This window comes from Haematobia irritans, chromosome 1 (assembly GCF_050003625.1).
Source record: "Haematobia irritans isolate KBUSLIRL chromosome 1, ASM5000362v1, whole genome shotgun sequence".
Lineage (NCBI taxonomy): Eukaryota > Metazoa > Arthropoda > Insecta > Diptera > Muscidae > Haematobia > Haematobia irritans.
In genome coordinates, this window is record NC_134397.1 from 252,887,706 (window position 1) to 252,907,496 (window position 19,791).

The following is a 19,791-nucleotide window of genomic DNA, read 5'->3' on the forward strand; positions in this document are numbered from 1 at the left end:
TTACTTGACCGTTTTTTCAGTCGCCATATGACCACATGGATTAAATGCAAATGTTGGCGGGCCAATATCTACATAGAATGCTGGTTCTAAACCCATACACAATGTCACTACAGGTCCAACTTCTAAACACATGGGACAACGTCGCGCACCAGTACTTTTATCTTGACCCCAGTCGTGATGACCTGAAAAAAAGATATATAATTAAAAAAATTTGTACAATAGGTCTAATTGAAATAATTAGAAATTTTGTATGACTGCATTTTGTCGATTTAAAAGAACCAAAAATTTAAAATACCGATTTGACTTTGATTTTGGTGTCGAAAATGAAGAGTTCTTCGATTAAAAATTTTATAGTTATTTCTTTCAAAATTTAGTTTATTCGAATGATATATGAATGTCGATTCTTATGGCTCAAAATTCTTCAGAGATTCAAATTTATAGTGTACTAAATATGATGTGACTTAATGTAGACAAAATAGCAAGAAACTCATAGTGTAAACAAGCCTTCGATGGTGACCGCCCAGAAGCCTCCAATAAGAGGCGAAGGAAACTATAACTTCCAAGATCTTTTACAGTGCTTTTTTATTGCGAATAATTAGGTCAATCCGAAACTAAATTAAATAGTTCCTATGCTTCAGGAATTCCCTCGATCCTGTCTGCAGTATCTTTCAAGCAGAAATTTTTGTAATCACAAAAGCTGTGGAGTCGGTGTTGATATCAGCTGTATCAGCTTTTTCATCGACAGTCAAGCAGCTATAAAGGCATTGGGCAATACAAATATAAAGTCTAAGATAGTCAGCCCCTATCGCAGAGAGCTTAGGGTTCTCACTGAACAGCATTGCTGGCTAAAGAGGGTGCTCGTGGAACCAATAATGTCCTTGCGGACGTTTTTCCTCCGCTGTCTTCATACTTGTACATGCGGAATTATGGTGAGGACGTAGCGGCTCCACGGAAGGCTGCGAGCAAACCAAGTGATATGGGACATAAAGAGCGTAGGAATTGTGAAAATCTGATGGAGAGGAACAGACAGGAATTGAGGCCTTTATGTGGCATTTTTACTGGGCATAACACACTTGCGAAACAGATGGCAAGGATAGGCCTTAAAGGTGATGACATTTGTTGATGGCGTTTGTACCCGGATGTAACGGAATGCTCGTACCACTACCTGTGCCAGTGTCTTGCATTATTCTTTAGAAGAACAAGATATTGGGCTCTTTTTTTTTCTTTGGGCTCTTAGCGATCTACGGGAGTGTAGCTTAAGGAACACTCCCGTCCTTAGTAGGGCCTCTGGTTGGATGTTTTCTGCAAATCAAACGTCCTTTTAACAATCGACATACCAATTTCAGTTAAAAGTCCCCTTTCAATTAAAAATCGACTTTCCGATTTTTATTCTTCGAAAAAACTCCATCAATAAGTTTTGCCCGCTGTCTAGTTTAAACAAGTAAGGAAAGTCTAAAGTCGGTCGATACCATATCACATCCGTCAAATGTGTTGGGGGCTATATATACATACAAATACATACATATAAATATCACTCGATCTGGACAGAATTTGATAGACTTCTACAAAATCTATAGATTCAAAATTTAAGCCGGCTAATGCACTAGGGTGGAACATAATGGTAGTTAAAAATAAATATGGGAAACGTTTAAATCTGAAGCAATTTTAAAGAAACTTCGCAAAAGTTTATTTATGATTTATCGCTCGATATATATGTATTAGAAGTTTAGGAAAATTAGAGTCAGTTTTACAACTTTTCGACTAAGCAGTGGCGATTTTACAAGGAAAATGTTGGTATTTTGACCATTTTTGTCGAAATCAGAAAAACATATATATGGGAGCTATATTTAAATCTGAACCGATTTTCTACTCCCTGTGCACAATTTCAACCAAATCGGAGTTAAAAATTGGCCTCTGTGGTCATATGAGTGTAAATCGGGCGAAACCTATATATGGGAGTTATATCTAAATCTGAACCGATTTCAACCAAATTTGGCACGCATTGCTACAATGCTAATTCTACTCCCTGTGCAAAATTTCAACCAAATCCGAGTTAAAAATTGGCCACTGTGGTCATAGGAGTGTAAATCGGGCGAACGATATATATGGGAGCTATATCTAAATCTGAACCGATTTCAATAAAATTTGGCACACTTGACTACACTACTAATTTTACTCCTAGTGCAAAATTTCAACCAAATTGTGGTAAAACTCTGGCTTCTGGGACCGTATTAGTCCACTTCGGGCGAAAGATATATATGGGAGCTATATCTAAATCTGAACCGATTTCTTCCAAAATCAATAGGGTTCTATTCTGAGCCAAAACACATACTTGTGCCAAATTTGAAGTCGATTGGACTAAAACTGCGACCTAGACTTTGATTACAAAAATGTGTTCACGGACAGACGGACATGGCTATATCGACTCAGGAGCCCACCCTGAGCATTTTTGCCAAAGACACCATATGTCTATCTCGTCTCCTTCTGCGTGTTACAAACATATGACACTAACTTATAATACCCTGTTCCACAGTGTGGCGCAGGGTATAAAAAGACCACATTTCTAGTTTTTCGATTAATGAACAAGTGAGTAAAGTAGAAAGTCGGGCGGGACTGACTATATCATACCCTAAATCACCCCTACTGAATTAGTAAACATAAGCTTTTGTGGGGTATCATAGGTATAGGTTTTGGAGTATCATTGGTATAGGTTTTGGAGAACATAAAGGGGGGAAACAATCTGAGCAGAAATGTCTAATATTAGGAGCTATAGTTTATTTTGCACCAAAAGAGTTAGTATGCCACTAATACTGACACCATTATTAAAAAAGAGGATATCGGTCAATTAGTTGTAGGTAATAAATCCAAATTTCTGCAAATAGGGCAATATATTTATGTAAGAGCTACATGTAAGTCTAAATTCGATCAGCTAGTACATCAAAATTTGAAATTTGAATAACATAGTTTAATAAATAAGAGTATTATGGCCAAATATGACAAAATCGAGCGATGCATATATATGGGACCTATATCTAAATCTGGACCAATTTGTATAATATTTTGCAGGTATGATTTATACCATAGAAGGTCACTTTGTGTGAAATTTGAGTACGATCAGTTAATAAATGAGGCCCCTATGGTGAAAAATAAGGTTATTAGGGGCAAATTTTTCAAAATCGGACGATACATATACATGGGAGCTATATCTAAATTTGAAGCGATTGCGATGAAATATTGCACATACAGTTAGTGCTATAGAAAATTACATTTAGCCAACTTTGGTTACGATAGGTTGATAAATAAGGGTTTTACGGCCAAATTTGACCAAATCGGGCGATACGTATATATGGAAACTATATCTAAATCTAAACCGATTTCGATGAAATTGCACACATACAGTTAAAAGTATAGAAGATTATATTTAGCCAACTTTGAGTACTATCGGTTGATAAATAAGGGTTTTACGGCCAAATTTGGCAAAATCTGGCGATACATATATATGGGAGCTATATCTAAATCTGAACCGATTTCGATTATTTTTGGCACATATTGTCAGTACCATAAAAGATTAGAGTAAGCCAAGTTTGAGTAAGATTGCTTAATAAATAAGCTATATCTAAATCTGAACCGATTTCGATGAAATTTTGCAGACTTAAAGGGTGATGAAAAAGATTACTATGTGCAAAATTTGATGACGATCGGTTTGTAAAAAAGCGCAACGTGACTTCATTTGTCGAAATCGGGCGATACATATATATGGGAGCTATATCTAAATTTGATCCGATTTCTCAAATTCAATAGCGTTCGTCCTTGTGCCCAAAAAACTCAGGAGGTGATTCTGAGTCTATCGGTATATATTTTATGGGGTCTAAAATCAATATTTCTGGTAGGCACATTTTTTGACCGATCAAACTTATTATACCCTGACCACTATGTGGTTTAGGGTATAAAAATAGTCCTTAATGTTCCAACTTTTGACTTTTTGATGATTGTCATCAAAAAAAAAAAAAAAATTAGCCACATCACATTCCTCATTCAATTCAAAGTCGACTTTTCGATCGACATATTTTGACAAAAAAAAACTGGATTCGTCGAAAAGTGTTTTTTTTTTATTTTCCTAGTATCGAGTTATGTTGAACAATAATATCTTAGAGATCTTGTCCCAAAAAATTCCGCTATATCTTCCGAAAAAACTTACAGAGATTGTTAGATCGACTAGGCAGCACGGTTTGTAGAATTCTACCACAAATGGTAGGTTTTTTACTGTTTGGTAGATTTGCAGAATTCTTGATGTTTTGGTAGATTTTGCAAAATTTTCCTCCCCTACTAAGAAGTACTTCACAAATTTCCTCAAGAAATAAAATGTTGACAAAATTGTCTATAGAAATAAAATTTTGACAAAATTGTCTATAGAAATAACATTTTGACAAAATTTTCTATAGAAAAAAATTTTGACAAATTTTTCTATAGAAATAAAAATTTGACAAAATTTTCTATAGAAATAAAATTTTGACAAAATTTTCTATAGAAATAAAATTTTGACAAAATTTTCTATAGAAATAAAATTTTGACAAAATTTTCTATAGAAATAAAATTTTGATAAAATTTTCTATAGAAATAAAATTTTGACAAAATTTTCTATAGAAATAAAATTTTGACAAAATTTTCTATAGAAATAAAATTTTGACAAAATTTTCTATAGAAATAAAATTTTGACAAAATTTTCTATAGAAATAAAATTTTGACCAAATTTTCTATAGAAATAAAATTTTGACCAAATTTTCTTTAGAAATAAAATTTTGACCAAATTTTCTTTAGAAATAAAATTTTGACAACATTTTCTATAGAAATAAAATTTTGAAAAAATTGCCATAGAAATTTTTCATAGAATTAGAAGTGACCAAAAAATAAATAACTTCTAAAATAAAATATTTCTTTTGAAGAAACATTTACCATAATAACCAAATTTGATTAAAATCAACAAAACAAGATTTGTTTTATTTGGAAGTTTGGTAAAATTTTCTTCAAATTTTGGTAGATTATTTTTGTCTTGAGTGGCAACCGTGCTAGGTAGTCGATCAGGGGCGATTCGAAGTCCATTAGTGGAGAACAAATGGAGTCTAGTAATTATTATTCTGATGCGTACATAATTCTTTAATTATCTACAAAACTTGGCGAAATTTGTGTATGTGTATATGTCCAAAAGCCAATGGACGTTATATCCTAGGGTCAGCAGCTTTAAAAATGCTCCTTTTATAGATTCTCTAATGTTCCTAGAGATTATGGAAGATATCTCCCCATAAACAGTCACCCATTATATTTGCAATAAACTAAGATGACATCTTCCATGTTCCATGACCTAAATGTCAAAGGCTACCATATCATTGCATGACATCACCATGGCTTGGCTATATGTCACCGTGCTGTCTTATTTACCTTGGACATGGCCACAATTTAAGTACACATAAGGCTGATTAATTTGATCACCAATATTCACTTTACGGGGTATAACTAAGGTATTAAGGCCAACAGGACATTGAGGACGACCAGCATTGACTTCGTCAATTAATTTTTCCAAATCACGTTTCGTCTGCAATGTGGAGATAAAAACGAGAGATTAGAATTTAAATGAAAACATTTGAAAACAAAATGAGAAGCAAGGAATGTGAAAACTTGCTAATTACCTACCGGTGAATGTTGAAGACCTTCCGCTGAACGCCATAGAAGTGTGGCACCACATAAATCAATTAAAGTGCCATCTTGTAAAATATTTGACTCATCATAAATCTGCATTTAGGCCGTAATGGAGAAAAAAAATCGTAAATGGATTATCATCGTCATCATCATTGTTATCCATACTTACAGGTTGTCCTTTTTGTTGGGCCGAACGAGATTCACGCAGACTAAAGACATCACCACCCACCGAACATTCTCTCCATAGACCACATTTTGCTGTTCCACCACAAAATTGACCCTTGGGATGCATGATCAAAACGCCATTTGTTGTGAGACCATCGATTTCGACATTATCCTGCCATTTGGTTGCCTTTTCCTAATGAACACAAAAATACCAAAAGATTTGAGTTTTAGAAGATTTTGTTTCAAATTAAGTGATTTTTAAATCTATCCAACACACAATGCCACACCACAATCACAATCCATGTAGATGGGTTGATTGGAGCTTTTGTCTTGATTGAATGTTTGGAAGATTGCATTGCTATGCAAAAACAAAACTACCCACTAACTAACAATGGTCTTCCCAAACAAACAATAGACTTGACAAAACGCCCAACATGCATTCTCTATGTATGAGGGAGAGTGTGCACCCATAGAGCTGTGTAGTACACACAGCAAGGCGTAGTACTCCAGCAAATTATGGATACCGTAACAATGACCCACTTTTTCAACATTATGGGCCAAGCCACAAAGATACGCCATCAAACATTTATTTTCTGCTATTTCTTTATGCCATACATAAATAATATATAGATAGTTACAAACATAGCGAAATTATTTGTTGAGCAGGACATAGAGGGTTTTGCCAAGGCAACAAAGGCCTGTTTTAGAAAATTACAAATGTTTTTTTTTTTTTGTTATAATTTTATTTTTATAGAAAATTTAAGTACTTCTTAATTGAAGAGGAAAATTTTTGCAAAATCTACCAAAACATCAAGAATTCTACCTATCTACCAAATAGTAAAAAAATCTACCATTTTTGGTAGAATTCTACCAGCTGTGGCAATCGTGATCCCATACCTTTTTTAACAAAATTTTCTATAAAAATAAAATTTTTACAAAATTTTCTATAGAAATTAAATTTTGACAAAATTTTCTATAGAAATAATATTTTGACCAAATTTTCTATAGAAATTAAATTTTGACAAATTTTTCTATAGAAATAAAATTTTGATAAAATTTTCTATAGAAACAAACTTTTGACAAAATTTCCTTTAGATATAAAATTTTGATAAAATTTTCTATAGAAAAAATTTTTTGACAAAATTTTCTATAGAAATAAAATGTTGAACAAATTTTGTAAAGAAATAAAATGTTGCAAAATTTTCTATATTTAAGGTGGGTATTAAGTTCGAGTTTAGCCGCTAAAATCGCTAAAGTGAAAACTGAATCGGTAAGAAAAATGCATGAAATTATACGTATTTGTTGCAAATGTTATTATAACTTGATGATTTTCACAAAGTTTGTATTCCTTAGATTATTAAAGAAAAGTAATCGTGAAAAATGACGATTTTAGCGACTAAACTCGAACTTAATACCCACCTTTAGAAATAAAATGTTGACCAAATTTTCTATAGAAATTAAATTTTGACATATAGAAATTAAATTTTGACAAAATTTTCTATAGAAATTAAATTTTGACAAAATTTTCTATAGAAATACAGTTTTGACAAAATTTTCTATAGAAATTAAATTTTTATATTACATGTTAGCCTGATACCGAAACAGGCAATTGACGTCCAAATGCATTATATCTAATTATACAATTATTATTCGAGCTTTATGGACAGATATAGATTAAGGAACATGGTTAATAGAGCCATTGAAAAGAAAACGCCAGATACAAATCTATACACGCCTGGACTGTACATGTTTCGGTTCGGGCGAATGAACCTTTCCACAGCCTTTAGTATAGATCTGGCTGGGAGAGATAACTCAATTTTGGGCCCTTTATGCTAACTCCTTATGGAGAAAACATTTGGGAAATTTCCTCTTACAAATTGAATCATCTTTTCTCCCACTGTACATCATCTTTTCATATAACTTACAGGTCCCTTAATCTTATTTTTATTTCGTTTTGTTACATAGTAATGCAACAACACGAAATTTTATTTTTAGAAAGCTAATTTGTTAGAATTCACCTAAGTGGTGAACAGTCGAACAATGCTTATTGTTTCTACAGTCAACTACAACATATGACAATTAACAGAAACTGGTTTCCAGGATACAACAACAATTCTAACGCGTACATTAGTCGTGTTTTTCCTAGTTTTACGACGGGCTCATCGTTGCTTATTATATTACATGTTAGCCTGATACCGAAACAGGCAATTGACGTCCAAATGCATTATATCTAATTATACAATTATTATTCGAGCTTTATGGACAGATATAGATTAAGGAACATGGTTAATAAAGGCTGTGGAAAGGTTCATTCGCCCGAACCGAAACATGTACAGTCCAGGCGTGTATAGATTTGTATCTGGCGTTTTCTTTTCAATGGCTCTATTAACCATGTTCCTTAATCTATATCTGTCCATAAAGCTCGAATAATAATTGTATAATTAGATAAATTAAATTTTGACAAAATTTTCCATAGAAATTTTGTATAGAAATCAAATGTTACAAAATTTTCTATAAACATTAAATTTTGACAAAATTTTCTATATAAATAAAATTTTTACAACATTTTCTATAGAAATTAAAATTTTGACAAAATTTTCTATAGAAATAAAATTTTTACAAAATGTTCTATAGAAATTAAATTTTGACAAAATTTTCTATAGAAATAAAATTTTGACAAAATTTTCTATAGAAATAAAATTTTGACAAAATTTTCTATAGAAATACAATTTTGACAAAATTTTCTATAGAAATAAAATTTTGACAAAATTTTCTATAGAATTAATATTTTGACAAATTTTTCTATAGAAATAAAATGTTGAAAAAATTTTGTATAGGAATAAAATTTTGACAAAATTTTCTATAGAAATAAAATTTTGACAAAATTTTCTATAGAAATAAAATTTTGACAAAATTTGCTACAGAAATAAAATTTTGACAAAATTTTCTATAGAAATAAAACTTTGAAAAAAATTTTCTATAGAAATAGAATTTTGAGAAAATTTGAAAATTTTGCTAGAGAAATAAAATTTTGACAAAATTTTTTAAGAAATAAAATTTAGCAAAACAAGATTTTTTTGTTTGGTAGTTTTTGGTAAAAATTTCTCTAAAATTTGGTAGATTATTTGTGACTCGAGTGGCAACCGTGCATGTGACTCATCGCGAGATTGAGAAAACCTTAGATTAGGGAGTACTTAATACATTGCATGAACATTAGACCGGCAAAGAAATTTTTTCGCGTTGGATCCCACACAATTTGGCAATCGCTCAAAGAAGAAGGCTCATGTCGACTCTTTTCAATCGTACGACTTTTTGAGAAAATTAGCTCAAGACGCAAAAAATTTTTCACATTCAAAAATCCTGCACATTGGAGGGGTACGTCTGACTTTTTTGGAGGAAGATCACCACTCTATTACCCGAGTCTTTGAAAAGTCAACTTGAAGGTACACAAACGATGGTCATTCTTCCAAGACTGTATATTCCCCGTTTGGTTATATTTGGAAGGGTAGGGTTCTGCCCTGTGTCCCATCTTGTTTATTGGAGTTCATTACAGGGAACCTAAGGTATGATTGTGTAATTAAAATGAAGTATAATTTATATGTTTAGGGGAGGAGGAACATCCTCTCGCGATTGCCACTCGTGCCAAAAATAAACTACCAAAATTTGAAGAAAATTGTACCAAATATCTACCAAATTTAAATTTTTTTCTCTAGAATATTTTGTCAAAATTTTATTTCTGCAGAAAATTTTGTCAAAATTTTATTTCTTTAGAAAATTTTGTCAAAATTTTATTGTTATAGAAAATTTTGGCCAAATTTTATTTCTATAGAATATTTTGTCAAAATTTTATTTTTATAGAAAATTTTGTCAAAATTTTATTTCTATAGAAAACTTTGTCAAAATTTTATTTCTATAGAAAATTTTGTCAAAATTTTATTTCTATAGAAAATTTTGTCAAAATTTTATTGTTATAGAAAATTTTGGCCAAATTTTATTGTTATAGAAAATTTTGGCCAAATTTTATTTCTATAGAATATTTTGTCAAAATTTTATTTTTATAGAAAATTTTGTCAAAATTTTATTTCTATAGAAAACTTTGTCAAAATTTTATTTCTATAGAAAATTTTGTCAAAATTTTATTTCTATCGAAAATTTTGTCAAAATTTTATTTCTATAGAAAATTTTGTCAAGATTTTATTTCTATAGAAAATTTTGTCAAAATTTTCTATCTATAGGGAATTTTGTCAAACTTTTTCCTTCTATAGAAAATTTTGTCAAAATTTTATTTCTATAGAAAATTTTGTCAAAATTTTATTTCTATAGAAAATTTTGTCAAAATTTTATTTCTATAGAAAATTTTGTCAAAATTTTATTCCTATCGAAAATTTTTGAAAAAAATTTATTTCTATTGCAAAATTTTGTCAAAATTTTATTTCTATAGAAAATGTTTGCAAAATTTTATTTCTATAGAAAATTTTGTCAACATTTTATTTCTGTAGAAAATTTTGTAAAAATTTTATTTCTATAGAAAATTTTGTCAAAATGTTATTTCTATAGAAAATTTTGTCAAAATTTTATTTCTATAGAAAATGTTGTCAAGATTTGTTGTTTTTGACAAAATTTTATTTCTATTTTGTTAAAATTTTATTTCTACAGAAAATTTTTTCAACATTTTTCTTTTTATAGGAAATAATGTGAAAATTTTATTTCTCTAGAAAATTTAGTCAAAATGTTATTTCTATAGAAAATTTTGTCAACATTTTATAGAAAATTTTGTCAAAATTTTATTTCTATAGAAATTTTTGTCACAATTTTATTTCTATAGAAATAAAATTGTTGTCAAAATGTTATTTCTATAGAAATTTTTGTCAAAATTTGTTTTCCAAATTTTATTTTAATAGAAAAGTTTGTCAAAATTGTATTTCTATGGAAAAGGAAGGCTTTCATTTTTTTATAAATTTTTATTTCTATTTTTATGTTAGTCTGATATCAATGCAGGCTGGTTCAATGTCCAAATCATTTAAACTAGAAATTAGTACAATATTTATTCGAGCTTATTGGACAGGAAGATTAAGGGAATTGACATTATTAAGTTACTGAAAAGCAATTCCCGATACCCATCTCGCAAGCCTGACTATATATTTCAGTGTTGGCCACTACACATTTCCATAGTCTTTAGCGAGATCTGGCGGGATGAGATGATTCAATTTGGTTCTTTTATGTTAATTTCTTATGAAATTTGCATACGAGAATTATTCTACGAGGAGCCCGTCGTAAATAAGGAAAAAACTAGAAACAAAACATTGTGTGATCGTTCGCCAATCAGGTGAATTCCGCAATCTCTTTAAAAATAGATTTCGATTTGTTGGTATATTAGTGTAGTAACAAATCGAAATCTAAAACTAAGATTAAGGGATTGTAAAGTAATACGAAAAGATGATGCACAGTGCGGGTGAAAAAATTGTTAAAATTGGGAAGAATAATTCTCGTATGTAAATTTCATAAGAAATTAACATAAAAGAACCAAATTGAATCATCTCATCCGGCCAGATCTCGCTAAAGACTAAGGAAATGTGTAGTGGCCAACACTGAAACATATATGTATAGTCAGGCTTGCGAGATGGGTATCTGGCATTTTCTTTTCAGTAACTTAATAATGTCAATTCCCTTAATCTTCCTGTCCAATAAGCTCGAATAAATATTGTAATAATTTCTAATTTTTATTTCAATGAAATTTTCTACGAAAATTAAAAGTTTTTATAGAGGCCTTCATTTTGAAGACCTTAGGAAAGATACCCACTGAATTATCTGTATGTATAGAACAAACCCTATGTAAAATGTTCATAGTTTTACTTAGTATTAGCAATAGCTGTATTGAGTGGCACTAGTAATAGTACTCAACGACATCGACAACATCCTCCTCACAATATTCCATTCCACCTTACATACGAAAACTGCATAACAGAGAGTATCAGAGTCAGGGCGCTCTATCGTCAAGCACTACCTCCATTGGCGTTCACTTGAAAGTTTAAACAATTTATTGATTAAAATTTAATAAATAAACGCTCTGTGGGTTGGGGGTTTTAGAAAAACTCAATCGACAACGAAGACAACGACCATGAGAGATTGCTTGTGGAGTTGAAGGCAAAAAGGGGCAAGAAACCACACACTGATGATGATGTCGGATGTCGTAGCTTTAACTTAATGGGGGCCGTGGTAAAGCAAAGATGATCAACAATGATTGGAGTTGGCTGGCTTGCTGGCATACACATCCATCCATGCATACTTACACCCAAAAAAATATTCCTACTCGAATCGAAGCCGGCTGCAAATATTCGTGCCTTTGAAGGTTCACAGCGATTGACCAGAATGCGGCATGCGAAACGTGATATTGTACTCTGCATAACTTTTGCATCTTTTTTGTCACCGGGCAGTGTGTCCATAACCACAAAATCTATGGGTGATTCTGAAGAACGTCCAACCTGTAAGGCAAAAAAAGAGAGAAAACCATAAAAACGAGGTTAGTTTAGAATGAAAAGAATAAAGTATCAATAAAAACTGGTTTTTGTAAACCCATCAGCCCCCCTCGCTATTCCACGTCCCTGATGAATGAAGTAGTAAATGTTGTATTAGAATAAAAGTTTTTGTTAGTGGCTCCTACGGAATGTCAATGAATCTCTTGATCGCAATTTGCAAATGATGGAGTCTATCTGCTGAGGCGTTTTTCTTTTCAAACACCGGAAACTATAAAACTGGGACTTGCACATATTCTCGCCTAATGTACATAAGTAGTACAGAATTTTTGTGTGGCAAGCACACATAAAACATGAATGAATTAAATTCCGGTTTAAACATTTTATTTGTTGGAAAAGTTAATGGCACAATTTTATTATTAAGTTATAATTGTACACGCAGAGAAAATCATTTTCCAACCAAAGGCTGTTATTTGCAATCATACAGTATTTCGGTAGCTGTCATTTTGAGCTTTTATTTATTTTTTTTTTTTTTTGATATTTAAGAAGTAGAAATTACACCATTATTAAAACTGTAATGATATACGCTCATGCTTTTTTTCTGATCATGAAATTAAATTATCCAATTATTTTTTTTTTTTTAATTAATTGTTTGTTTTTCTTTTTTAACTTCTCAACATTTTATTTCTATAGGAAATTTTGTCAAAATTGTATTTCTATAGAAATTTTTTTTCACAATTTAATTTCTACAGAAAATTTTGTCAAAATTTTACTTTCTATAGAATATTTTGTTAAAATTTTATTTCTAAAGGGTGATACGGTCAAAATTTGGTCAATATAAACTTGACGTATTTCTTTCAATTTTGCATTTAAAAAACCAGAACACCCCTCATCTTGAAGGTGTGTGTGTGTAGAATGTTGCTCCTATTTTGATTTTGGAATTCACTCTTCAGTTGTCAAAATGCCGTCCAAGCAAGAAGAGCAGCGTATCAAAAGTTTGCTCGCGCATCGCGAAAATCTGAGCTACTCGCACGCAAAGCTGGCAAAATCGCTAAAAGTTGCCAAATCAACCGTTCCAAATGTAATTAAAGTGTTTGGGGAACGATTGTCGACAGCCAGGAAGTCTGGATCCGGGGGAAATCGAAAACCGGAAGCCGCTGAGACGACAAAGAGAGTTGCCGGTAGTTTCAAGCGAAACCCTAACCTCTCTCTCCGAGATGCCGCAAATAAGCTGGGTGTATCGTCTACAACCGTGCATCGAGCCAAAAAACGAGCCGGACTATCGACTTACAAGAAGGTAGTGACTCCAAATCGCGATGATAAACAAAATACGACGGCCAAAGCGCGATCCCGGAGGCTGTACACGACGATGCTGACGAAGTTTGACTGCGTGGTAATGGACGACGAAACCTACGTCAAAGCCGACTACAAGCAGCTTCCGGGACAAGAGTTTTATACGACAAAAGGAAGGGGAAATTTAGCAGATATATTCAAGCACATAAAACTGTCAAAGTTCGCAAAGAAATATCTGGTTTGGCAAGTCATCTGTACCTGTGGCTTGAAAAGCAGCATTTTCATAGCTTCCGGGACTGTCAACCAAGAAATTTACGTGAAAGAGTGTTTGAATAAACGTCTGCTGCCTTTCCTGAAGAAACACGGTTGTTCCGTACTGTTTTGGCCGGATTTGGCATCTTGCCATTACGGTAAAAAGGCCATGGAGTGGTACGCCGCCAACAACGTGCAGGTGGTTCCCAAGGACAAGAACCCTCCCAACACGCCAGAGCTCCGCCCAATTGAGAAATACTGGGCTATTGTCAAGCGGAACCTAAAGAAGACCAAAAAACTGCTAAGGACGAGCAGCAGTTCAAGGCAAACTGGCTTTCTGCGGCGAAGAAGGTGGACAAGGCGGCTGTACAAAATCTGATGGCAGGTGTCAAGCGTGAGGCCCGGCAATTCGGATTTGGAAAAGCGAAAGCCTAACTGAATATTTTTCCTGAATTTTATACTAATTGAACATGAAAAAGAAATTTAATTTAATTTTTAAACAAACGATTTCACCGATTTACACGCATTTTCCCTTGACCAAATTTTGACCGTATCACCCTTTATAGATCATATTGTCAAAATTTTGTTTCTATAGAAAATTTTGTCAAAATTATATTTCTATCGAAAATTTTGTCAAAATTTTTTCTTTCTATAGAAATTTTTTAAAAATTTTTCGTTCTATAGAAAATTTTGATCAAAAATTTTTTCTGTACGAAATTTCGTCAAAATTTTATTTCTATAGAAAAATTTGTCAAAAATTTTCTTTCTAAAGGAAATTTCGTTAAAATGTTTCTTTCTAAAGAAAATTTTGTTAAAATTTTTCTTTCTATAGAAAATTTTATCCAAAATTTTCCTTCTATAAGAAATTTTGTAAATTTTTTTTTCTTTCTATAGAAATTTTTGTCAAAATTTTATTTCTATAGAACATTTTGTCAAAAATTTTCTTTTTATAGGAAATTTCGTCAAAATTTTTCTTTCTATAGGAAATTTCGTCAAAATGTTTCTTTCTATAAAAAATTTTGTTAAAATTTTTCTTTCGATAGAAAATTTGATCAAAAATTTTCTTTCTATAGGAAATTTCCTCAAAACTGTTCTTTCTATAGGAAATTTCGTCAAAATTTTACTTTCTATAGAAAATTTTGTTAAAATTTTATTTCTATAGAAAATGTGGTTCAAAAGTTTTCTTTCTATAGAAAATTTTTATTTTTATAGAAAATTTTGATCAACAATTTTTATACCCTTCACCACTACTGTGGTACAGGGTATAATAAGTTTGTGCATTTGTATGTAACGCCAAGAAATAGTGGGCATAGACCCATCTTTAATATACCGATCGGCTTAGAATTAAATTCTGAGTCGATTTAGCGATGTCTGTCTGTCTGTCTGTCCGTCCGTTCGTCCGTCTGTCTGTATATGTAATTTTGTGCACAAAGTACAGCTCGCAATTTCAGTCCGATCATCCTCAAATTTGGCACAGGGCCGTTTCTCGGGACATAGACAATCGCTATTGGTTTTGGAAAAAATCGGTTCAGATTTAGATATAGCTGCCATATATATTTATCCCCGATTTGGTCATAGTTAGCGTGTTTATCAACCGATTTTCTTGAAATACCGTACATCCAAATATTTTATGAATCTCGAAAATCTTGCAAAATATCAGCCAAATCGGTTCAGATTTAGATATAGCTCCCATATATATCTTTCGTCCGATTTAGACTCATATGACCACAGAGGCCAAAGTTTACTACCGATCTTCGTGAAATTTTGCACAGAGGGTAGAATTGACATTCTACCAATGCTTGGTAAATTTGATTGAAATCGGTTCAAATTTAGATATAGCTCCCATATATATCTTTCGTCCGATTTGAACTTATATGGCACAAAAGCCAGAGTTTTGCCGTGATTTGCTTCAAATTTTGCACAAGGGGTACGTTTAATAGTATCGTTAAGTGTGTCAAATTTTGTTAAAATCGCTTGCGATTTAGATATAGCTCACATATATATCTTTCGCCCGATTTGGACTTATATGGTCTCAAAAGCCCGAGTTTTGCCCTGACTTACTTCAAATTTTGCACAAGCGGTACTTTTAACGATACTATTGTATGTGCCAAATATGGTCAACATCGATTCAGATTTAGATATAGCTCCCATATATATCTTTTGTTCGATTTGAACTTATATGACCTCAAAATCCAGGGTTTTGCCGTGATTTGCTTCAAATTTGTGAAGTAGTTGAGATGGTAACACAAATTTTGGCTTGCATAGGGGTGAAGGGTATAATATAGTCGGCCCCGCCCGACTTTAGACTTTACTTACTTGTTCTTTCTATAGAAAATTTTGCAAAATGTTATTTTTATAGAAAATTTTGACCAACAATTTTTCTTTCAATAGGAAATTTTGTCAAAATTTGTCTTTCTTTAGGAAATTTTGTCAAAATGTTCTTTCTATGAAAATTTTACCAAAATTTTATTTCTATAGAAAATTCTATCAACATTTTTTTCTATAAATTTTTCACATGTCACATTTTTTCTATAGAAAAATTTGTCACAATTTTTCTTCCAATAGAAAATTTTGTCAATTTTTTTTTCTATAAAAAATTTTGTGAAAATTTACTTTCTATAGAAAATTCTATCATAAAAATTTTCTTTCTATAGGAAATGTTGCCAAAGTTTTTCTTTCTTAGAAAATTTTGTCAAGATTTTATTTCTATAGAAAATGTTTTCAAAATTTTACTTCTATAGAAAATGTTGTCAAAATTTTATTTCTATAGAAACCTTTGTCAAAATTGTTCTTTCTATTAAAAATTTTGTTAATTTTTTTTCTTCTATAGAAGATATTGCCAAAATTTTTCTTTCCAAAAAAAATTTTGTTAAAAAATTTCTTTCTATAGAAATTTCGTCAAAATTTGTCCTTCTATAGAAAATTTGGAAAACAATTTATTATTATAGAAAATTTTGTCAAAATTTTTCTTTCTATAAAAAATTTCGTCAAAATATTCCTTTCTATAGAAAATTTTGTCAACAATTTTCTTTCTATAAAAAATTTTGTCAAAAATTTCCTGCCTATAACAAATTTTGTCAAAATTTTATTTCTATAGGAAATTTTGTCAAAATTTTTCTTTCTATAGAAAATTTTGTCAAAATATGTTTTTCTATAAAAAATTTTGTGAAAACTTTGTCAAATTTTTCTTTTTATAGAAAATTTTGTTAAAATTTTTCTTTCTGTAGAAATTTTTATCAAAATATTTTTTTTTCTATAGAAAATTTTGTTAAAAATTTTATTTCTATAAAAAATTTTGTAATAATTTCATTAGATATAGAAAAATAGAAAATTTTCTCAAAATTTTATTTCTATAGAAAATTTTGTCAAAATTTTTCTTTCTATAAAAAAATTTATGAAAAATTGTCCTTCTATAAAAAATTTCGTTAATTTTTTTCTTTCTATAGAAAATTTTGTCAAAATTTTATTTCTATAGAACATTTTGTCAAAAATGTTCTTTCTATAGGAAATTTCGTCAAAATTTTTCTTTCTATAGGAAATTTCGTCAAAATGTTTCTTTCTATAGAAAATTTTGTTAAAATTTTTCTTTCGATAGAAAATTTTGATCAAAAATTTTCTTTCTATAGGAAATATCCTCAAAATAGTTCTTTCTATAGAAAATTTCGTCAAAATTTGTGTTTCTATAGAAAATTTTGTCAAAATTTTATTTCTATAGAAAATGTGGTTCAAAAGTTTTCTTTCTATAGAAAATTTTGTCAAAATTTTATTTTTATAGAAAATTTTGATCAACAATTTTTCTTTCCATAGAAAATTTTGTCAAAATTTTCTTTCCATAGAAAATTTTGCAAAATTTTATTTCTATAGAAAATTCTATCAAAAATGTTTCTATACATTTTTCACATGTCACATTTTTGCTATAGAAAAATTTATCACAATTTTTCTTCCTATAGAAAATTTTGTCAAATTTTTCTTTCTATAAAAAATTTTGTGAAAATTTGCTTTCTATAGAAAATTGTATCAAAAATTTTCTTTCTATGGGAAATGTTGCCAAAGTTTTTCTTTCTTAGAAAATGTTGTCAAAATTTTATTTCTATAGAAACCTTTGTCAAAATTTTTCTTTCTATAGAAAATTTTGTTAAATTTTTTCTTGCTATAGAAGATTTTGCCAAAAATTTTCTTTCTATAGAAAATTTAGTTAAAATTTTTCTTTCTATAGAAATTTCGTCAAAATTTGTCTTTCTATAGAAAATTTGGCAAAATTTTATTTCTATAGAAAATTTTGTCAAAATTTTTCTTTCTATAACAAATTTTGTCAAAATTTTATTTCTATAGGAAATTTTGTCAAAATTTTTCTTTCAATAGAACATTTTGTCAAAATTTTGTGAAAATTTTGTCAAATTTTTCTTTTTATAAAAAATTTTGTTAAAAGTTTTCTTTCTGTAGAAAATTTTATCCAAATATTTTTTCTATAGAAAATTTTGTAATAATTTCATTTCTATAGAAAAATTTCTCAAAATTTTATTTCTATAGAAAATTTTGTCAAAATTTTATTTCTATAGAAAATTTTGTCAAAATTTTATTCCTATAGAAAATTTTGTCAAAATTTTATTACTATAGAAAATTTCGTCAAAATTTTATTTATATAGAAAATTTTGTCAAGATTTTATTTCTATAGAAAATGTTGTCAAGATTTTTCGTTCTATAGAAAATTTTGTTTAAATTTTTCTTTCATAGAAAATTTTGTCAAGATTTTTCTTTCTATCGAAAATTTTGTCAAATTTTTCTTTTTATAGAAAATTTTGGTAAAATTTTTCTTTCTACAGAAAATTTAGTTAAAATTTTATTTCTATAGAAAATTTTGTAAAAATTTTATTTATGTAGAAAATTTTTATCAAAAATTTTCTTTGTATAGGAAATTATATCAAAATGTTTCTTTCTATAGAAAATTTTGTCAAAATTTTATTTCTATAGAAAATTTGGTCAAAATTTTATTTCTATAGAAAATTTTGTCAAAACTGTACTTTCTACAGAAAATGTTGTCAATTTTTTTCTTTTTATAGAAAATTTTGTCAAAATTTTATTTCTATAGAAAAGTTAGTCACAATTTTTCTTTCTATAGAAAATTTTGTTAAATTTTTTCTTGCTATAGAAGATTTTGCCAAAAATTTTCTTTCTATAGAAAATTTAGTTAAAATTTTTCTTTCTATAGAAATTTCGTCAAAATTTGTCTTTCTATAGAAAATTTGGCAAAATTTTATTTCTATAGAAAATTTTGTCAAAATTTTTCTTTCTATAACAAATTTTGTCAAAATTTTATTTCTATAGGAAATTTTGTCAAAATTTTTCTTTCAATAGAACATTTTGTCAAAATATGTCTTTCTATAGAAAATTTTGTGAAAATTTTGTCAAATTTTTCTTTTTATAAAAAATTTTGTTAAAAGTTTTCTTTCTGTAGAAAATTTTATCCAAATATTTTTTCTATAGAAAATTTTGTAATAATTTCATTTCTATAGAAAAATTTCTCAAAATTTTATTTCTATAGAAAATTTTGTCAAAATTTTATTTCTATAGAAAATTTTGTCAAAATTTTATTCCTATAGAAAATTTTGTCAAAATTTTATTACTATAGAAAATTTCGTCAAAATTTTATTTATATAGAAAATTTTGTCAAGATTTTATTTATATAGAAAATTTTGTCAAGATTTTATTTCTATAGAAAATGTTGTCAAGATTTTTCGTTCTATAGAAAATTTTGTTTAAATTTTTCTTTCATAGAAAATTTTGTCAAGATTTTTCTTTCTATCGAAAATTTTGTCAAATTTTTCTTTTTATAGAAAATTTTGGTAAAATTTTTCTTTCTACAGAAAATTTAGTTAAAATTTTATTTCTATAGAAAATTTTGTAAAAATTTTAT

At 29.4% G+C, this 19,791-nt stretch overlaps 1 protein-coding gene across 3 annotated transcripts in view; it reads right to left on the minus strand.

Annotated features, from left to right (window-relative positions):
• Pli (E3 ubiquitin-protein ligase pellino) overlaps positions 1-19,791 on the minus strand; it is a 180,714-nt gene that overhangs the window by 4,193 nt on the left and 156,730 nt on the right. For all 3 annotated transcript variants that reach the window (XM_075289538.1, XM_075289547.1, XM_075289556.1), the window contains exons 5-9: positions 12,150-12,341; positions 5,864-6,052; positions 5,689-5,787; positions 5,437-5,590; positions 5-182 (exon numbers count right to left, since the gene is read on the minus strand). In XM_075289538.1, the coding sequence (XP_075145653.1) occupies positions 5-182; positions 5,437-5,590; positions 5,689-5,787; positions 5,864-6,052; positions 12,150-12,341 (812 nt within the window). The remainder of the gene's footprint in view (positions 1-4; positions 183-5,436; positions 5,591-5,688; positions 5,788-5,863; positions 6,053-12,149; positions 12,342-19,791) is intronic.